Consider the following 22,348-nt stretch of genomic DNA (forward strand, 5'->3'; position numbering starts at 1 on the left):
TTCCTTGTCGATGGATGGGTAGATTTGTTTCCAATTTTTGTTATTGTGAATAAAAACAAACCTTTAGCATCTAGATTTTCTTGCTAAAAGTTTTTAATGCCCTTTAAAATGAGGCTTTGACACAGAAAAGATTATTTAAGATTATTTTAAAATCAACATTTATTAATGTAGAGAGTTACAGGCTTGGTTTTCCTCTATTTTATATAGAAGTTGCTAATTTTATTCTCTTTATAAAGTTTAGAAAATTTATTTTGAGGCAGAGTCTTGCTCCGTCACCCATGCTGGCGTGCAGTGGCCTGATCTCAGCTTACTGCAACTTCCGCCTCTCTGGCTCAAGCCTTCCTCCCTCCTCAGCCCCCCAAGTAGCTGGGACTATAGGCACAACACCACACCCGGCTAATTTTTGTATTTTAATAGCAATGGGGTCTCACCATGTTGGCCAGGCTGGTCTCAAACTCCTGGCCTCAAGTGATCTGCCTGCCTCAGCCTCCCAAAGTGCTGGGATTACATGTGTGAGCCACCATACCCAGCCAAATTTAGTAAGTTTTAACTTTCACCTTTAAGACAGCCTTTGAACAACTTAAATTATCAGGCCGTATATATATATATGGTCTGATTTTATATATATATATATATATTTTTTTTTTTTTTTTTTGAGACGGAGTCTTGCTCTGTCACCCAGGCTGGAGTGCAGTGACACAGTCTCAGCTCACTGCAGCCTCCGCCTCGCCTCCCAGGTTGAAGCAGTTCTCCTGCCTCAGCCTCCTGAGTAGCTGGGATTACAGACACCCACCACCATGCCCTGCTAATTTTTGTTTTTTTTTTTTAGTAGAGATGGATGGGGTTTCACCATGTTGGCCAGGCTGGTCTCTAACTCCTGACCTTGTGATCTGCCCACCTCGGCCTCCCAAAGTGCCGGGATTACAGGCGTGAGCCACTGCACCCAGCCAATTTTTGTATTTTTAGTAGAGACGGGGTTTCACCATGTTGGCCAGGCTGGTCTCTAACTCCTGACCTCAAGTGATCCACCTGCTTCGGCCTCCCAAAGTGCTGGGATTACAGGCATGAGCCACCATGCCCAGCCCAAATATAAAATTTTTAATGATACTTCCATTTACAAGTTAAATACCCTTATACATTATAAGCACTGTATATATCCGACCGTACAAGTAAAACCTTCTTAAGTAAATCTGATGATTTAAAATTATTGGCCAGGAGCAGTGGCTTACGCCTGTAATCCCAGCACTTTGGGAGGCCAAGGCGGGCGGATCACTTTAGGTTAGGAGTTCGAGATCAGCCTGGCCAATATGGCGAAACCCCGGCTCTACTAAAAACATAAAAATTAGGCCAGGCCTGGTGGCTTACACCTGTAATCCCAGCACTTTGGGAGGCCAAGGCAGGCAGATCACGAGGTCAGGAGTTCAAGACCATCCTGGCCAGCATGGTGAAACCCCATCTCTACTAAAAATACAAAAATTAGCTGGGCGTGGTGGCAGACGCCTATAATCCCAGCTACTCGGGAAGCTGAGGCAGGAGAATTGCTTGAACCCAGGAGGTAGAGGTTGCGGTGAGTTGAGATCATGCCATTGCACTCCAGCGTGGGGAACAGAGTGAGACTCTGTCTCAAAAAAACAAACAAAAAACACCCACAAAAATTAGCCGGGCGAGGTGGTGGGTGCCAGTAATCCCAGCTACTCGGGAGATTGAGGCAGGAGAATCACTTGAACCCGGGAAGCGGAGGTTGCAGTGAGCTGAGATCATGCTACTGTACTCCAGTCTGGGCGACAGAGTGAGATTCTGTCTCAAAACAAAAAAAACAAAACAAATTATTTACATAGTGCATCTCAAGTTCTCAGACTTTGCTCTCAGACCTGGGGTCACTACCTGGTTCTTGTCACTGCTGTGTTCCCAGTGCTAAGAAGTTTGCAATCTGCAAACTCGAATACATGAGGGAGTATTCACCATCTTAGTAAATTTCTCTCTGGTACTTTTTAACTAAAAAAGAAATGTCTATAATCAGTAACTTAATTACACATAAATTGGAATCAAGGTCAGAATCTAAGATTAATTGGCCATTTTCTTAAATACTACCAACACCTTTAAATGCCAAAGGCATAGATTATTTTGAAGCTAAAGACGAAAATATTAAAACCTAAGCCATTCATAGGGGCTAAAGACACTAAGGCAATAATGAAATTGTCTCCGATGAGTAGGGCTTCCCTTCCAGGGCCTCCCCCAGCCCCTCTACTGTACCTGCTTTCTCATTCTCCCTGGACTGCATGGCCGCTGGCTTCCCTTCCCACTCATTCCTCTGATCTGAGCAAAGGAAAACACCACCACCTGGTGGGATTCAGCCAGTCTGTTAATATCAGCTTCCTTTCTGAAAAACTTTCCCTATTCCTACAGAATGCTTAAAAATATTAAGATGCCAGCCTGTTAAGTTCTGTCTATTTTTCATGTTTTTGTCGGCCTTTAAAGTCACAACACTAAAGCTTATATTCTTAGAGTGGTTTTGAGACGAGCGTAAGTTTTTTTTATGGCTGAGGTACATATGGTCAGACTGCTCTCCAAACCTGTTACGCCACGTGGTCAGACTGCTCTCCAAACCTGTTACACCACCTTGTGACCCATAGCGCTGACTCCTGCGGAGTTCCAGATTTGACTTCATCTTTGCTAGCAAAGAGCATTACTTTTGTTTTAAATTTAATAATTGCTACATGGAAAAGGATATATTATTTTAATTTTTTAATTTCTTCAATTACTAGCAAGTTCTATTTCTGTAAGTGAAGGTTGGACAGTTGTGTCTTCCTCATTTTAGTCTGGACAGAGCTCTTAAGGTGACAAGGAACTTTAATAAATGGTGTGTCTTCTTTTATTGGGTGAAACTGTAGAAATGAAGTAAACAAACTATAGAAATAAAGTCAACAAACTGTAGAAATAAAATAACTGTGTCTGATGCTTAAACACTGTGGTATTATAGTACATTGGATTGGTAATTCTTTGGGAATTTAGAACCTCGTGTTATGTTAAGAAGTTAAGACACTGTTGTTTGAGTTTGAAGATCAAAGAAACTTATTTTTTTGTGTGGAAGCGGGGAAAGAAATAGAGATCAATTGATTGTCTCTAAATCTCAGGTCAGCCTTTGGTTTTTATATAATGCCGAGAAAAGCAGTTTTTGATCAAGATGAACCTGCTGAGCCCTCATCCTTCAGTTAGATGCTTTTAGTTCTTTCCCCATTAATGATAGATTTCACTTAGTCAGATGCTGTCCTGGGCCTGCCTGTATCTGAGTTGGTTGACAGAGGTCCTGCCCTCAGCACAAGATTGTCACCCGAAGCCTCAGAAGTTGTGCTGGGATGAACCTTGTAAATTCTACTGGAAACCATTTGCCTGATTGCAGGAACCAGTTGGTTTTACTACCAAAATGTGGTTTATCCTTTTGCTGGAGAGTGGAATTTAGCAAGGAGCTCCACAAATTATAGTAATGAATTTACAAATGGCTCTTCCACATGAATAGCGCCTTCTTGAGCGGGCAGAGCCATCTACGGCAGCTCCTCTCCGGCCTCTTTGGTGTCTGGTAGGAGGGCCGGCCACCTGTTTTTACCAACATATGTTAGTCCTAAAGAGTTGCCTTTTTCTCTTTTAATTCCTTGCATAGAATTTCCCTGATCTGTTGTAGGGAAAACACATTTTCAAAGCTTTTGAAGCAAATGTGAAGGTTTTTCTTTAGAGTGATTATACCAATATATATCAGATAAAGAAGTTTTAATTTTTTAATTTTATTTATTTTTTTGAGACAGAGTCTTGCTCTGTTGCCTAGGCTGTGCAGTGGTGTCATCTCGGCTCACTGCAGCCCCCGCCTCCTGGGTTCAAGCTACCCTCCTGCCTTAGCCTTCTGAGTAGCTGGGATTACAGGTGCCTGCCACCACACCCAGCTACTTTTTTTTGTATTTTTAGTAGATACGGGGTTTCACCATGTTGGCCAGACTGGTCTTGACCTCCTGGCCTCAAGTGATCCACCCATATTGGCTTCCCAAAATGCTAGGATTACAGGCAAGTGCCATTGTACCTGACTGTTTTAACCAGTTTTGTTAGAGAGAAGGACTACCAATCTATACATTTTGAAATTCTGACTTTTCCCTCATATTATGAACATTTTGAAAGACAATCTGAGAGTAGAATCTTGATTATCTGCCATCTAGATTCAACAGTTGTTATTTATGTTTATATTTTTGTTGACCCATTTGAAAGTAACTTTTGGATATCATGGTCATACAACTAACTATTGTAGCACGTACTTCTCAAAATAATGATATTTATGCTGTGAGCTTATAGCTTTATCACACCATCAAAATAACACTCAGTCTCTAATAGTATATAATACTATATATTCACATCTTAAATTTCCTTAAGTTGTCTTTTACAGTGTTTGTTTTTGAAACCAAGATCACATACCACATTTGGTTGTTGTTTCTTTTCTTTTCTTTTTCTTTTTTCTTTTTTTTTTTTTTTTTTTTTTGAGATGGAGTCTTGCTGTGTCGCCCAGGCTGGAGTGCAGTGGCGCGATCTTGACTCACTGCAGCCTCCACCTCCCGGGTTCAAGCGATTCTTCTGCCTCAGCCTCCCCAGTAGCTGGGATTACAGGTTCCTGCCACCACACCCGGCTGATTTTTATATTTTTAGTAGAGACAGGGTTTTACTATGTTGGCCAGGCTGGTCTCGAACTCCTGACCTCAGGTAATCCACCTGCCTCAGCCTCCCAAAGTGCTGAGATTACAGGTGTGAACCACCACACCTGGCCGTTTACTTTTATTTTTGCCAGTTTCTTTATAGAGTGTCTCTCAGTTTGGGTTCCTGGATGTGTCCTGAGGATTGGACTCACAGCTTGCATTTTAGGAAGGACCGCACAGAAGCCAGTACAGTGTATCCTTTTTATTGCATCATTGTTTTCCCTTTGTAATTAATAAGTGTCTTGAGCCTGGTGCTGTGGCACATGCCTATAATTCCAGCACTTTGGGAGGCGGAGGTAGGAGGATGACTTGAGCCCAAGAGTTCAAGACCAGCCTGGGCAACAGAGTGAGATCCCTGTCTACAAAAAAATGCAAAAATTAGCCAGGTATGGTGGCATGTGCCTGTAGTTCTAGCTACTCAAGAGACTGAAGTGTGAGGATTGCTTTAACCTGGGAGGTTGAGGCTGCAGTGAGCCAGAGTCTTGCCACTGCATTCCAGCCTGGGAATAGAGCAAGAACCCATCTCAAAAAAATAAAAAATGAAATGTATCTTGTGGCAGGTACTTTGAGATTATGTACATTTCCTGTCTGAAACGGCTTACTGTGGTGGTTGCCGAATGGTGATGTTTGAAAGCTGTCGTCATCCTCTACACATTAGATAACTTTTGTATTTTAGAGCTTTTCCTTCTCCCCATCTATTCATTTATGTATTTATATTTTTAAAGAAAAACTTATTCTGACCCTTATTAAAGATGGCAAGGCACTTAGTGCTTTGGGAGGCAAGGCAGGACGATAGCTTGAGGCCAGGAGCTTGAGACCAGCCTGGGCAACATAGTGAAACCTCATGTCTACAGAAAATTTTAAAAATTAGCCAAGTGCGGTGGTGGTGTGAGCCTGTAGTCCTAGCTCCGTGGGAGGCTGAGGCAGGAGGATCACTTGAGTCCAGGGGTTCGAGGCTGCAGTCAGTGCACCATGATTGCACCACTGTACTCCAGCCTAGGTGACAGAGCAAGACCTTGTCTCAGAAAAGCAAGACAAAGGGCAGGCTGTTCAGGATGATCATGGTAGGTATAGGGACTGCTGCAATGGGATTGTGCAGTGGGGGAAACCTAGGAGCAGGAATGGGGGCCGTGGATGGAAAATTACTAAGAGGAAACATCAGGGTGAAGGGGGTTCTGGCTGAACTGACCTAACAGGATTCTTGTGGAAGGCAGGCCAGGGAAGGCCGCTAGCATCACTCCTCTGGACCATAAACACTCGGGGAGTCGCGATCTCTCCTGAGCAGTGCACTGGTGCCAGCTTTCCAGATGTGTGTGTAAGTCCATCATCCTTTAACCAAGTTTGCTTAGAAAGCCTAGATGGTGAGACTTAAAAATGGAGTCTCACCATGGACAATTCTCATAAAGAATTGTCTCCCAAAAAAGTGGCTGACTGTGTTGTGGCTGTATTGTTATAGACCTTCTCAGATGTGTTTGCTGCAAGTTTTGTTTAGTTGGAACTCTTTGGAAGCTAGCACAACTACATAGAAACCCATATTTCTATGGTTTCTATGGGTCATAGCCACCATGCTCAGCTAATTTTTTAAAAAATTTTTTGTAGAGATGGGGTCTCGTTCTGTTGCCCAGGCTGGTCTTGAACTCCTGGGCTCAAGTGATCCTCCCACCTCGGCCTCCCAAAGTACTGGGATTACAGGTGTGAGCCTCTGTACTCAGCTAATTTAGCTAGTTTTTGTATTTGATTTTTTTTTTTTTTTTTTTTTTTGATATAGAGTCTCTGTCATCCCAGCTGGAGTGTAGTGGCACGATCTTGGCTCACTGCAACCTTTGCCTCCCAGGTTCAAGCGATTTTCTTGCCTCAGCCTCCCAAGTAGCTGGGACTACAGGCATGTGCCACCATGCCCAGCTAATTTTTGTATTTTTAGTAGAGATGGGGTTTCGCCCTTTTGGTCAGGCTGGTCTCGAATTCCTGACCTCAGGTGATCCTCCCACCTCAGCCTCCCAAAGAGCTGGAATTACAGGCATGAGCCATAACGCCTGGCCCCATATGCTGTTTATTTCATTTTTCCCAAGCAAACTAGGACTTAGAGATGGTTTCACAAAGCCCTGCTGACTCATTTTCAACACCTCTCCACAGGACTAGTGCTATGCGTCAGCAGACGCTGCCTCTGTGGGGATGGAGGTTGACTCAGACACAGAGCATGGCCTTGGGAGCCTTACGTTCCAGCAACCACTTGACTAACATCATAAAAATAAAAATTGTAAAATATTTTGTCAACTGTGCATCAGCCAAACAAAAAAAAATTAAAATTGCCTAAAGTGGAACAAGGAAATATGGGACGAAGTCAAGCAAATTATGTGTCCAAAAATGTTTAATGTCAGTGATTAGCTTCAGGAAGCATTTGTATTTAGTGCCTGTTGACATCAGAGACAGCGCTAGTAGTTGGGGATGCAGCAAGACGGGCCCCTGGCCCTTAAGGAACTTGTAGTCCAAATAAACAACTGAAATACTGTGGGGCTGAGCAGAGGGTGCTGTGTGAGGGCCCAGCAGGGACAAACTTAACCCCAGTGTGGGTGAGATTCATCAGGAAGGCTCTCTGGAGAAGGTGATGTGGGCGATGCATGTTCCCCACCTAGCCATGCCGAGAGGGAAGTGTGTCTGGGCAGAACTATCAGGCTGGGGAGGACCCAGGGGCGGGAGAGAACCTGGCATGTTGGGGAAGCTAAATGTGGTGATTGGTTTGTTTATACAACTTGGAGTGTGGAAGGGGGTCAGTGAGGGGATGCTGATGCCTGAGGGTGAGGGTTGGGCAGAGGCAATTTTAAGCATGTGAGTCACATGATCAGATTTCCACTTTAGAAAGCTTGGAGAATGGGTCTACTCAGGTAGCTCACACCTTGTGTTGTCCATTTTCACATTGCTGATAAAGATGTACCCAAGACTGGGCATTTTACAAAAGAAAGAGGTTTAATTGGACTTACAGTTCCACATAGCTGGGGAAGCCTCACAATCATGGTGAAAGGCAAGGAAGAGCAAGTCATGTCTTACATGGATTGCAGCAGGCAAAGAGAGGAGCATGTGTGTAGGGGAACTCCTCTTTTTAAAACCATCAGATCTTGTGGGACTTATTCACTATCATGAGAACAGCACAGAAAAGACTTGCCCCCGTGATTCAACTACCTCCCACCAGCTCCCTTCCATAGTGTGGGAATTCAAGATGAGATTTGGGTGGGGACACAGCCAACCATATCATTGTGCCCCTGCCCCCTCCCAAATCTCACAATCACATTTCAAAACCAATCATGCCTTCCCAACAGTCCCCCAAAGTCTTAACTCATTTCAGCATTAACTCAAAAGTCCACAGTCTAAAGTCTTATCTGAGACAAGGCAAGTCCCTTTTATGTATGAGCCTGTAAAATCAAAAGCAGGTTAGTTACTTCCTAAATACAGTGGGGGTACAGGCATTGGATAAATACAGCCATTTCAAATAGGAGAAATTGGCCAAAACAAAGAGGCTACAGGCTCCCATGCAAGTCTGAAATCCAGCAGGGCAGTCAAATCTTAAAGCTCCAAAATGATTTCCTTTGACTGCATGTCTCACATCTAGGTCATGCTGATGGAAGAGGTGGGTTCCCATGGTCCTGGGCATCTCCACCCCTGTGGCTTTGCAGGATACAGCCTCCCTCCCAGCTGCTTTCATGGGCTGGCATTTAGTGTCTGCAGCTTTTCCAGGTGCATGGTGCAAGCTGTCAGTAGATCTACCATTCTGGGGTCTGGAGGACAGTGGCCCTCTTCTCACAGTTCCACTAGGCAATGCCCCAATAGGGACTCTGTGTGAGGCCTCTAGTGCCACATTTCCCTTCCATACTGTCCTAGCAGGGGTTGTCCATGAGAGCCCCGCCCTTGCAGCCAGCATCTGCCTGGACATCCAGGCATTTCTGTGTATTTTCTGAAATCTAAACGCAGGTTCCCAAACCTCAATTCTTGACTTCTGTGCACTCGCAGGCCCAATGCCACGTGGAAGCTGCCAAGGCTTGAGGTACCCTCTGAAGCCAAGGCCCGAGTCTACATTGGCCCCCCTTTCAGCCATGGCTGGAGCAGCTGGGATAAAGGGCACCAAGTCCCTAGGCTGCACACAGCACAAGGACCCTGAGCCTGGCCCATAAAACCAGTTTTTCCTTCTAGGCCTCTGGGCCTGTGATGGGAGGGGCTGCCATGAGGACTTCTGACATGCCCTGGAGACATTTTCCCCATTGTCTTGGGGATTAACATTAGGCTCCTCATTACTTATGCAAATTTCTGCAGCCCCCTTGAATTCTCCTCAGAAATGGGATTTTCTTTTCTTTTTCTTTTTCTTTTTTTTTTTTTTCTTTTGAAACAGAGTCTCACTCTGTTGCCCAGGCTGGAGTGTAGTGGCGCAATCTTGGTTCACTGCAACCTCTGCCTCCCGGGTTCAAACAATTCTCCTGCCTCAGCCTCCTGAGTAGCTGGGATTACAGGCGTGCACCACCACGCCCGGCTAATTTTTGTAATTTTAGTAGAGATGGGGTTTCTCCATGTTGGTCAGGCTGGTCTCAAACTCCTGACCTCATGATCCTCCTGCCTCAGACTCCCAAAGTGCTGGGATTACAGGCATGAGCCGCTGCTCCCAGCTGGGATTTTCTTTTCTATCACATTGTCAGGCTGCAAGTTTTCCAAACTTTCATTCTCTGCTTACTTTATAAAACCAAATGCTTTCAACAGCACCCAAGTCACCTCTTGAATGCTTTGCTACTTAGAAATTTCTTCCACCAGATACCCTAAATCATCTCTCAAGCTCAGAGTCCCACAGGTCTCTAGGGCAGGGGCAAAATGCTGCCAGTCTCTTTGCTAAAACATAACAAGTCACCTTTGCTCCAGTTCCCAACAAGTTCCTCATCTCCGAGACCTCCTCAGCCTGGACTTTACTGTTCATATAATTATCACCATTTTTGTCAAAGCCATTCAACAAGTCTCTAGGAAGTTCCAAACTTTCCCACATTTTCCTGTCTTCTTGTGAGCCCTCCAAACTGTTGCACCCTCTGCCTCTTACCCAGTTCCAAAGTCACTTCTACATTTTTGGGTATCTTTTCAGCAACACCTCACTCGTGGTACCAATTTACAGTGTTAGTCCATTTTCATGCTGCTGATAAAGACATACCCAAGACTGGGCAGTTTTCAAAAGAAGGAGGTTTAATGGAGTTACAGTTCCACATGGCTGGGGAAGCCTCACAATCATGGCGGAAGGCAAGGAAAAGCAAATTATGTCTTACATGGATGGCAGCAGGCAAAGAGAGGAGCGCATGTACAGGAGAATTCCTCTTTTTAAAACCATCAGATCTCATGTGAGACTTATTCACTATCACGAGAACAACATGGGAAAGACTTGCCCCCATGATTCAATTACCTCCCACTGGGTCCCTCCCACAATATGTGGGAATTCAAGATGAGATTTGGGTGGGGACACAGCTAAACCATATCATGACTGTAATCCAGCACTTTGGGAGGCTGAGGCAGGAGAATTGCTTGAGCCCAGGAATTCAAGACCAGCCTGAGCAACATTGTGAGACTTCATCTCTCACAAAATAGAAAAAGTTAGCCAGCATGGTGGTGTGGGCCTGTAGTTCTGCTATTTAGGGGGCTGTGGTGGGAGCATCTCTTGAGTTCAGGAAGTCAGGGCCACAGTGAGCTATGATTGCACCACTGCAGTCCAGCCTAGGTGACAGAACAAGAACCTGTCTCTAAAAAAGGGAGAAAAAAAGAAAGCTTGGAGAATGGACTGGAAGAAGGAAGACTAGCGGCTCATACAACCAGGTAGGAGCCTACCACCATCACGGTGTGAGGTGATGGCACTAAACTGGAGCCACTGCACTGGGGTGCAGGGGAGCAGATGGAAGGGAAATTGGAGAGAAAGCGGAGATTTGGAGGAGAGCCAGGTTATGGTCAAGGCAGAGACCTGTTAGGAGAGATTCAGTGACAAGTTTGCAGATGTGTAGGGTCTCTGTAGAACAGTGGTCTTGGGGAAGAGTTCGTGAAGTGTTTTCCTCATATTTTAATTGCATGTATTCCATTTCATGGGTCGCCGTTATCTGTTATACCAGGCTTCTGTTGAAAGTGGTTTCCAGCCTTTTCTGTTACCAGTGGCTCCCATGCCATGTTGCAAGGGTGTACCTGTGTTGATAGGATTGTCCCGGGCTGTGAGATTGCTCAGTCACAGCCTTCTCCTTGCAGGCTCTCCCGCTCATCGGCAGCACCCTCAGCCCCGCTCTTCCTTGGCAGTCAGCCTCCTCTTCCTTGGCACTCAGCTGTCCTTGCTGTGGCTGGCGCTCCCACATCCTTGGTCCTCCTTCTCCACGTGGCTTTGGGGGCACCACCTGGTTCTTTTGTTGTCCCATGGCAGTTCTTCATCCTGTGCTGTGTCCTCCTGTCTCCCTGAGCTCCAGACTGTCTTCTGGCACAGGCTGTTCTCTCTCTTCCTGGATGGTCTCATAAAGTCTTAAGGCTTTAAACACATTAAATATCTAAAAATAAAGTTGGCCAGGCTCAGTGGCTCATGCCTGTAATCCCAGCACTTTGGGAGGCTGAGGCAGGTGGATCACGATGTCAGGAGATCGAGACCATCCTGGCTAACACGGTGAAACCCCATCTCTACTAAAAATACAAAAAATTAGCCGGACGTAGTGGCGGGCGCTTGTAGTCCCAGCTACTCGGGAGGCTGAGGCAGGAGAATGGCGTGAACTTGGGAGGCAGAGCTTGCAGTGATCTGAGATCACGCCACTGCACTCCAGCCTGGGTGACAGAGCAAGACTCCGTCTCTAAATAAATAAATAAATAAATAAATAAATAAATAAATAAAAATAAAGTTTTAGCCACCCACCCTGGCAGATTTATTTTTAGTATTGTAGGGACAGGGTCTTGCTGTGTTGCCCAGGCTGGTCTTGAACTCCTGAACTCAAGTGGTCCTTCCACATCAGCTCTCAAAGTGCTGGGATTACAGGCGTGAACCGCCATGTCCAGTTAGACATAACTTTTTGGAGGACACAGTTACCCTCTACATGTACTAACTATACTTTGATGGTGGCCAAATCTGTGTTTCTAGGCCAGACTCTCTTGCTCAGAGTTTTAATGTGGGTGTCTGAGAAGCATCTCAAACTTAAAATGTCCCCAACATGCCCTCCCCTCCCAGGCCACAGAAGCTGCTCCCATTGACTGTGGCCCCACTCTTGTACCCATTGACTGTGCCCCTCCCTTGTAGCCATAACTTTGCCCCCTCCCTTTTACCGCATTGACTGTGCCTCCTGTGCCCTTTGATTGCACCCCCTTAATGGCTCCAGGATGATGCTGTTGAGGGTGAGTCCCAGCTCAGCCTCTGGCCATCGTGGTGGGTGAGGCCACGTTGCTCAGGCTTCTCAGGTGTAACTGACATCACAGCAGTGCCTCCCCCGGATGTTGTGAGGGTAGATTGCACTAAGATGGCTCAATGTGCTCAGGAGGCGACCTGGCTGCTGTCACGGCTGCTGCTGTTCGCACTGGAGTCCTTGTTCCTTTTTCTTTCATTTGTTTGTTTTTGGAGATGGAGGCTCACTCTGTCACCCAGGCTGGAGTGCAGTGGCACGATCTTAGCTCACTGCAACCTCTGCTTCCTGGGTTCAAGCGATTCTACTGCCTCAGCCTCCCGAGTAGCTGGGACTATAGGCGCATGCCACCATGCCCGGCTAATTTTTGTATTTTTAGTAGAGACAGGGTTTCACTGTGTTGGCCAGGCTGGTCTCAAACTCCTGACCTTGTGATCCACCCGCCTCAGCCTCCCAAAGTGTTGGGATTACAGGCGTGAGCCACTGCCCGGCTCCTTGTTCCTTTGAACTGTCTCGCTCGGGACAGGATGGTAGTCCTTCCACATCCTGCAAGGCTTGGACAGGATTTCTTCCCATTTAACACTGTCTCCTAAAGTGCTGCTTTCCTTGGGGAACTTTGCTGTTCTTGCTAGCGCAGAACAAGTGGCACAACCGCCCTTGACCTCCACATGACCTTCTCAGGGCAGCCCAGACTCTAAATGTCTGTGACCTGCACCAGCAGTGGCGAGGCCGTGCCGGCCGTGGTCCAGCCCAGCTGCTCTCCCCTACTCCGCAGTGCTTTTCCATACCCACGCTGCAGGTGCTGGTCACGTTCCTGCTCCATCCTTCCAGCGCAGAAGTGGCATTTTGTGGCTTTCTGTTGTCATGAAGCAAGTGCGCCACCACTTATGTGTGTGTGTTTATGAGCATGCCCATCTCAGTCTCCCTGAGCGCCTCTTTTCCACCCCTGTCTCAGGCCTCTGTGTTAGCTGTTCCCTCTCTTTGAAACACCAAACTCCCTGATCTCAGCGTGTCTCTCCAGTCTCGGCGTAACAGCATCTTCCCAGCGAGGCCTGCTCCGACCACACAGCCCAGGAAAGCAGCCCAGGCCCCCTCTCACTTCACCCTGTGCCCATTCTTGACCCTGTGTATTGTGTCTCCCCCTTGCCTGGTTTGTGTCAGGAAGGCAGAGGCCCTGCCTGTCCTGCTCATTGCCGCACCCCAGGCCCAGCATGCTGCCTGGCATGGGCAGGCATTGACTTGATATTAGCTGGGCAATGAATGACAGTGACTGAAAATGTAATAGCAAGTCAGGGCCTAGCACAGGAAAATAAGTGATTGCTATGTAAGTGAAGAGTTGCTAAGTAGGATTTGGGTCATAACATACTGTTAAGGATAATTTTTTTGTTCTCTACATGTGAAAATATGTATTTTAAAAAATTAGATGTTATGGGCCGGGCACGGTGGCTCATGCCTGTAATCCCAGCACTTTGGGAGGCCGAGGCGGGCGGATCTCCTGAGGTCGGGAGTTCGAGACCAGCCTGACCAACATGGAGAAACCCCGTCTCCACTAAAAATACAAAATTATCCGGGCATGGTGGCACATGACTGTAATCCCAGCTACTAGGGAGGCTGAGGCAGGAGAATCGCTTGAACCTGGGAGGCGGAGGTTGATGTGAGCCGAGATTGCGCCATTGCACTCCAGCCTGGGCAATAAGAGTGAAACTCGGTCTCAAAAAAAAAAAAAAAAAAAAAAAAAATGGATGTTATGGAATGAGGGAGACAAAAAATGCTCTACGACTATTAACTGATGCTTTTCTGGTTTTCTTCTCCAGACACCATTTGCTTTTCACTCAAGATGATTTGATGTCTTATAAAACTCTGGTGAACCATGATGGCTACACAGACATTAAGTATAGACAGCTATCAAGATGGGCAACAGGTGAGCTTGAACTTGATTCTGCATTCTAATTACAAATCAACCTGGTACTCAAGCATGGACATTGCTTTGTATACTTGCAATTCAATTGCCATGAGGTTGCATGCTAAATGTTAGTGTATTATGCATTTATTGTACATTCGTGTTCAGAAAAAAAAGTCATAGAATAATACTATTTCCTTAACTGATACCAAGATTGCCAGGAATCTTGACTTCCCTAAGTCATATGCCAGTTTCTTGGGAATTTACCTTTTTAATGTCAGTGTTAATTAGCACTGTTACTTTGAAAGAAAACCCGGTTGATTTTCATGATGACAGATTCCCATGTTGACTGGTGGCTCTTCTGAGTGTCTAACTGGATCAGCTTTTGAATGGGAATCTTGTAGCCTCGTCTCCCCAGTTGAAGGCATGAGAGGGGCTGTCCCAGTAATGAATTTGCAGGGCCCCAGTGCTTCATCTTTGTACCTTGCTCATGCTTGGATGGTTGTGCCATACACGGGCAGCTCTCCATTGCCCTCCCACCATAGATGAGACTTTGTTCTCCTGGAAGCTGTGGTGTTTTGTGCTTTTGAGTATCTGAGTGTTTTGTGTTCTGTGACCTGAATGAATTGAGGAGCAGGTGGATCGAGGCTTGGCTGAGGCCCTTGCGGTCTTTCTTGGCCTGCGATCTTGTTAAACACTGTGTTCTGAACTCCCTGGCATTTGGCTCATCATCCCACTGACTCTGGAGCCAGTGAAGGGATTTGGCCCTGCCCTTTACTTTGCCCAGCAGGCAGGGGCAGTGCAGTGCCCCCCCTCGGCTCTCCTCCCCACCTCGAGGACTTCGGTGGCAAGGATCAGGCTCCGGATAACTCACTGGAGCCATACTAGTGAGGTCTGAGGAGGGGTTAGGAGCTGAGGCGCTGGGTCCCTCTTTCCCTGGTGGTTAGTTTTACCAACCAGTCCTTGTTCAGTTCCTGTGGCAGAGATTTTTGTTGTTGGTGGTGGTGGTGGTAGTGTTTTTTTTTTGCTTTGTATAGCAATTAAAGGAGGGAAATTCTGTGATGTAGTCAGCCTGCTTCCTTAGCCTAGAAGTCCTTAGTCCTTTGGTATTTCCAATTGACTTTTTTTTTTTCTAAAATGCAAATCTAATAATGTCCCGCCTGAGCTCTCCAGTGGCTCCCTGTGGATTCCTGTGGGTTTCATGCAAAGACTGAGCTGCCCTGTGGCCCGAATCGCCTGGCCCCTCTGGACCCCAGGCTGCCCCCAGCATCTCTGCCTGGTATATCTTGGGCACCTCTCTGCCTGCCCTGGAGCACCGGTCCTCACTGCTCCCATCACTCTTCTCCCTCCTGCCTGCCAGGTCTTTGCTCCGACCCCACTGCTGCCTGCTGTGCACCAAGGCACGGTGACCACCTCCAACACAGCCTGGTTGCTACCAGCCACCTCCTCCCAGGCAGCTGTGCCAGGTGCAGATGACACCTGGAGCACTGCCCTTTTCATACCCGAGTGTTTCCCAGGGCCTGGGAAGTGTTTAATCAGCATTATTTTAAATAAACATTGAAATATATCTACAGCGTAGACCTATCATAATTATTTTGCCGTTTTTCCAAGGTTGAACATTTAGGTTTCTCTCTTTTCGCAGTCATTTTTTTTTTTTTTTCAAATACTGAAATGACTCTTTTAAGGCTTCTTATTTATTATTATTTATTTATTTACGTATTTATTTATTTTGAGATGGAGTCTTGCTCTGTTGCCCCGGCTGGAGTGCAGTGGTGTGATCTCAGCTCACTGCAACCTCCGTCTCCCAGGTTCAAGCAATTCTCCTGTCTCAGCCTCCTGAGTACCTGGGATTACAGGTGTGTGCCACCACGCCCAGCTAATTTTTTTGTATTTTTTGTAGAGACAGGGTTTCACCATGTTGGCCAGGCTGATCTTGAACCCCTGACCTCAGGTGATCCGCCCACCTTGGCCTCCCAAAGTGCTGGGATCACAGGCTTGAGCCACTGTGCCTGACCTTTTTAAGGCTTTTTATACATGCTGACAGATCGCCTTACACAAATACTGTGTGCACTTAGGCTATTGCTTTTATTTTTTTTTTAAGAGAAACAAAAACAGTTTTCCTAATATGTGGTACCATTTAAAGGCAGCAGAATAGAAGTCGTCTTATTCCAAAAACAAGACGTTGGAGGGAAGAGAGCACAGGGCTGCAGGATGTGAGAGGCGTCCTGTGGGGGTGGGCGTTCATGGCTGGCCCCCAGCCTGTCTGGACAGTGGGGATGGCCCCACTCCCATGAGGTCTCCCTGCTCCCGCTGCCCCAAGCTGCTTCCTCAAGGGGCAGAAGCATGGCCAAATCCACTGCAGGAGAAATGGCCCGTCCTGGTCCTGAGGAAGCTGAGGTCAGGACAGTCTAATCTGCTGCTCATAGATAACTAGAAGTTTACTTTCACGAAATTTTGTTTTTGTAAACTGATTTTTTTAAACTATTTAAATATTTTTTACCTAAATGACAAAGGCATTGCTTGTTTAAAGCAGTTTAAATGATAGTATCTTTTAAGGCTTTAAGTAAACACAGCTGGCCTTTTCCTTTCTGAATGCAGTGACATTTTTATGGCTATGTATTGCTGAGGTTTGAGGGTAGATATGGGAGAAGTTCAGCCCTGTCCCAAATATGTAGCGTATGGGGTTAGGTTGTGTCTGTGACATGGTAAGAAGACCTTGGACTATTTGTCTGCTTCTCTGACTATAATATTACTACGCGTGAGGAGATATACCAATAGATGAAGCAGTAGATTGCATGTGTGCTGTTCTCTTCATTAGGCCATCGCCAGTGTTATTTTAAAATCATGCGCATTTCACAGACATTGGTTATCTCAGTTCTTAAGCAGTTTGGAAATTTTACCTTTATTTTAAGGCGCATTAAATTCAAAGCTGTTTTGTTGGTAGTATTCTTTACATATGATTGCAGTCATACTGCTATCTGGCAATCCCCCACTCCGACTGCATTCCTGTTGGAGCATGGAATACCTCGTAGTAGTTTGTGTTTGCTAATAAGAATTATCTTCCTCCTTTTACAGATGCAAGTAGTAACAGAGTTAAAGACAGAACAAGATCCAAACTGCTCTGAACCCGATGCAGAAGGAGTGAGCCCTCCCCCTGTGGAGTCTCAGACCCCGATGGATGTGGACAAGCAGGCCATTTATAGGTAGTGCCTGGGGTGCCGGCTGTGGGGGCCTCAGAGGAGTGAGGAGCGTCCACAAGTTTGTTAAAAGGAACGCTAGAACTAGTAGCGAGGCAGAGTTGTGAGGTGCCATTATGATGTGATAACTGCTCGGCTGAAAATTTTCTCAGATTAAGATGTTATTTCTGGCCAGGTGTGGTGGCTCACGCTTGTAATCCCAGCACTTTGGGAGGCTGACGTGGGCGGATCACTTGAGGTTAAGAGTTCGAGACCAGCCTGGCCAACATGGGGAAACTCCATCTCTACTAAAAATACAAAAATTAGCCAGACATGGTGGCACATGTCTGTAATCCCAGCTACTTGGGAGGCTGAGGCAGGAGAATCACTTGAACCGGGGAGGCGGAGGTTGCATTGAGCTGAGATCGCACTATTGCACTCCAGCCTGGGCAACAAGAGCGAAACTCTGTCTCTCTCTCTCACACACACACACACACACACACGCACACACACACACAAAGATGTTATTTCTAATACCTATAAAAGTTTTAGAATATAAATCTATAAATTTTGTGTAACCTTGCGAAAAGAAATATTCAGGCACAGATGATTTTATGGAGAATTCTACCAAACATATAAAGAAGAAAAGAGCAGCAAGTCTGCATAGTCTCTTTCAGGAAGTAGAGGAGGAGGGAAGGCTTCCCAACTCACTTTATAATTTACATCACTCTGACACTAAGACCAAAGACAATACCAAATAAGGAAAATACAGGCCAATATCCTTCATGAACTTAGATGTAAAAATCATCAATAAAATATTAACAAATCAATTCTAGCAATATGTAAAAAGAATAATACGTAGCGACCAAGTCAAGTTTTTCCTGGGAATGTCAGACTGGTTTAGTATTTAAAAGTCAATCAGGCCGGGTGCAGTGGCTCACACCTGTAATCCCAGAACTTTGGAAGGCCGAGGCAGGTGGATCACCTGAGGTCAGGAGTTCAAGACCAAACTGGCCAACATGGCAAAACCCTGTCTCTACCAAAAAATACAAATATTAGCCGGGTGTGGTGGCGCATGCCTGTAGTCCCAGCTACTCTGGAGGCTGAGGTGGGAGAATCACTTGAACCCAGTAGGCGGAGGTTGCAGTGAGCTGAGATCATGCCACTGTATTCCAGTCTGGGTGACAGAGAGTGAGACCCTATCTTAAAAAAAAAAAAAATTTTTTTTAAGTTCAGCATAGAATTATATATAACTCAGCAATTCTACTCCTATGCATATATATATACCTAAGACAAATGACAAAAGTCCACACAAAAACGTGTACTTGAATCTTCATAGCAGCACAGCCTATCATGGCCAAAAGCTGGAAACAGTGCCCATGCCTATCAACTGATGAATGAACAGACACATTATGGCATCTCCATGCAATGCAAGAATATTTAGCAGTAAAAGGAATGAAGTGGCAGGCGCGGTGGCTCATGCCTGTAATCCCAGGACTTTGAGAGGCCAAGTCAGGCAGATCACTTTAGGTCAGGAGTTCGAGACCAGCCTGGCCAAAATGGCGAAATCTTCTCTCTACTAAAACAAAAACTAGGCCAGGTGTGGTGGCTCACGCCTGTAATCCCAGCACTTTGGGAGGCTGAGGCAGGTGGATCATCTGAGGTCAGGAGTTTGAGACCAGCCTGACCAACATGGAGAAACCCCATCTCTACTAAAAATACAAAATTAGCCGAGTCATGGTGGTGCATGCCTGTAGTCCCAGCTACTTGGGAGGCTGAGGCAGGAGAATCGCTTGAACCCGAGAGGCGGAGGTTGTGGTGAACCGAGTTCATGCCATTGCACTCCAGCCTGGGCAACAAGAGCGAAACTCCATCTCAAAAAATAAAAAAAATTAGCTGGGCATCATGGCGGGTGCCTGTAGTCCCAGCTACTTGGGGAGGCTGAGTAGGAGAATCGCTTAAACTCCGGGGGACAGAGGTTGCAGTGACCCGAAATCGTGCCACTGCACTCCAGCCTGGGCGACAGAGTGAGACTCCGTCTCAAAAAAAAAAAAAAAAAAAAAAAAAAGGAATAAAGTACTGATACCTGTTAAAACACTGGTAAGCCTTGGACACATTATGTTGAGGGAAACAATCCAGACACCACGGTCACATGTTAGACGATTCCCATTTAGACAAAATGTCTAGAAGAGGCAAATATATAGAGATAGCAAGTAGGTTCTAATAGGCTGGGGTCTGGGAAAAAATGGAGAATGACTGCTACTGGATACAGGGTTTCTTTGCGGGGATCATGGAAATGTTCCAAAGTTGACGATGGCAATGGCTGTAAAAACCGTTGAATTGCATACTTTAAATGGATGAACTGTGTGGTATGTGAATTTTCACCCAACAGAGGTGTTACGTGAAGTAGTGCAGACGTACATGCGAAGACATTCTCATGGAGATGTGGAATGTAAATGGATTCTTTTTTTCTTTTCTCCTCAGGCATCCACTATTTCCATTATTAGCTTTGTTGTTTGAAAAATGTGAACAATCTACACAGGGCTCTGAAGGCACAACTTCTGCCAGTTTTGATGTAGACATCGAAAATTTTGTAAGAAAGCAAGAGAAGGAAGGGAAACCTTTCTTTTGTGAAGATCCAGAAACTGACAATTTAGTAAGTAAAATAAATTTTATTTTTAGTTTTCAAAATGTGAAATCTGTTCATGAAATTTTAGGCTTCTAAGTAGAACTTTAGACTGCTTGTAGTTCTGCTAAAGGGAGAGACCCATACAACTCTAAAAGAATTAATTTTTATGGTGTGTGTAATGTGGATATCCCCAAGTCTTCCAGCCTTCTCTAGGTATCTTTTATTTATTTAGTTTCTATTTTTAAATTTATTTTATTTTTGTAGACACATCTTACTGTGTTCCCCCAGATGGTCTCAAACTCCTGGCCTCAAGCAGTCTTCCATCCTCAGTCTCTCAAGGCCCAACCTACCCTTTCCTTTAAAAATCAAATAAAATAGGCCAGGCATGGTGGCTCACACCTGTAATCCCGGCACTTGGGGAGGCCGAGGTGGGCGGATCACAAGGTCAGGAGTTTGAGACCAGCCTGGCTAACATGGCAAAATCCCATCTCTACTAAAAATACAAAAAATTAGCCGTGCATGTTGGCACATGCCTGTAGTCCCAGCTACTTAGGAGGCTGAGGCAGGAGAATCACCTGAACCCAGGAGGCAGAGGTTGCAGTGAGCCGAGATTGTGCCACTGCACTCCAGCCTGGGTGACAGAGCGAGACTCTGTCTCAAAAAATAAAAAAATAAAATAAAATAATTTGAGCCTCCATGCCAAATGGACACGGGGATTCAGTTCTCTGCACAGTGTTTGTAAAGGTCCATGGGACTGGGGTGTTCGGGCGGCATGTCTGTGACCTGCGTCTGTCCTTGGTTTATCATGGACATGGACATGGACACAGACTTGAGCTGTATTCTCCAAGACAGCTCTGTCTTTTTTTTTTTTTTTTTGAGACGGAGTCTTGCTCTGTTGCCCAGGCTGGAATGCAGTGGCGTGATCTCAGCTCACCGCAAGCTCCGTCTCCCAGGTTCAAGCCGTTCTCCTGCCTCAGCCTCCTGAGTAGCTGGGACTACAGGCGCCCGCCACCACGCCCGGCTAATTTTTTTTGTATTTTTAGTAGAGACGGGGTTTCACCGTGTTAGCCAGGATAGTCTCGATTTCCTGACCTCATGATCTGCCTGCCTCAGCCTCCCAAAGTGCTGGGATTACAGGCGTGAGCCATCACGCCCGGCGACAGCTCTGTCTTGAGGCTGACAGTGATTTGTGATGCTCTCCTCCCAGGGCCAGGGCTCCAAAATCCAGCATTTTCTGTGCTCTCCAGAGGCAATGGAGAACATCTTGGTTCCGTCATCACTGGATTGCTCTGAACGAGCTGCACCTGAGGCACCTGTACAGCGCTGTCAGCTTGGTCTGGGCAGGCCACACTCTCTGGGTCTGCTCTCCTGCCAGAGTGTAACCACGTGTTTACTTCTCGAGCTGGGTACACAAAGATCCGGCATCAGGGAACCTTCACTGGATTCCCTTCGAGCCATCTTGGTCCCATATCAAAACCCTGGTTAGGGCCTTCAACAGAAAAGGTTTTTGGAAAACTCATTTTTCCTGAATAAATTGCTGAGGTCTTAGTTTTTAAGAAAATTCTCATTATATACTCGATGCTTCCCACCAAATAGATTTTGTGGGTGAGTTATCTGAGTTGGATCTGTCTCCTCCTCTCTGAGATGAGACTAACAGTGCATGCTCTTTGGGTGAGGATCCGACTCTCTCTCCACCCCTGAGTCTGTGGTCCGCATCCATCTTCCCATTGGCCCACACCTGGCTTGGCCCAGTGAGTAGAGCACAGGTGTCCTCTGCACCCCACCAGGCTGGCAGGGACCAAGGTTCTCCTGACTGGTGAGGGTTTAGCACAGGGCCTAGCTGAGTTTGACACTCCATCGTTTTTGTTATTAATTGATTCATTTATTCACTGCACAGATACCTACGAATTATTACCACCAGATTTACAGGCGAAGGAGATGGGCTTCGGAGCTACTGATTCATAGGCAGCTGGTGCTTATGATAATGGCTGCGTTATTGATATTAGTTATCTATTGCTGTGGGACAAATTACCTCAAAATGTAGTTACTTAATATAAAACTATACAACTTTGGCCAGGCGTGGTGGCTCACACCTGTAATCCCAGCACTTTGGGAGGCTGAGGCAGGTGGATCACCTGAGGTCAGGAGTTCGTGAACAGCCTGACCAACATGGTGAAACCCCATCTCTACTAAAAATACAAAAATTAGCTGGGCATGGTGGTGCATGCCTGTAATCCCAGCTACTCAGGAGGCTGAGGCAGGAGAATCACTTGAACCCGGGAGGCAGAGGTTGTAGTGAGCTGAGATCGCACCACTGCACTTCAGCCTCCAGCTTGGGCAACAAGAGTGAAACTCTGTCTCAAAAAAACAAAACAAAACAAAACAAAAATGATGTAACTTTTAGAAAAATCGCAAGAGAAAATCTTGAGGATCTAGGACTAGGCAAAGACACCAAAATGGAACTTCATGAAAATGTAGCACTAGCCTAGGGTGAGTGTGGATGTAGAAACAGGAGTAGATGAGGGTGAGTCACTTGTCCTGCC

The 22,348-nt window shown here is 46.0% G+C and overlaps 1 protein-coding gene across 11 annotated transcripts in view; it reads left to right on the forward strand.

The window, feature by feature from the left end:
- Positions 1 to 22,348, forward strand: part of PKNOX1 (PBX/knotted 1 homeobox 1) — a 69,272-nt gene that overhangs the window by 22,040 nt on the left and 24,884 nt on the right. For 9 of the 11 annotated variants that reach the window (XM_054468534.2, XM_054468536.2, XM_063659725.1 and 6 more), the window contains 3 exons: positions 13,915 to 14,021; positions 17,076 to 17,203; positions 19,661 to 19,832. In XM_054468534.2, the coding sequence (XP_054324509.1) occupies positions 13,971 to 14,021; positions 17,076 to 17,203; positions 19,661 to 19,832 (351 nt within the window). In that variant the 5' untranslated portion in view covers positions 13,915 to 13,970. Of the gene's footprint in view, positions 1 to 6,207; positions 10,560 to 13,914; positions 14,022 to 17,075; positions 17,204 to 19,660; positions 19,833 to 22,348 lie in introns of those variants that run through there. The other 2 variants (XM_063659724.1, XM_063659727.1) reach the window with 2 other exon arrangements.

This window comes from Pongo pygmaeus, chromosome 22, assembly GCF_028885625.2.
Source record: "Pongo pygmaeus isolate AG05252 chromosome 22, NHGRI_mPonPyg2-v2.0_pri, whole genome shotgun sequence".
In the NCBI taxonomy this organism is placed as follows: Eukaryota; Metazoa; Chordata; class Mammalia; order Primates; family Hominidae; genus Pongo; species Pongo pygmaeus.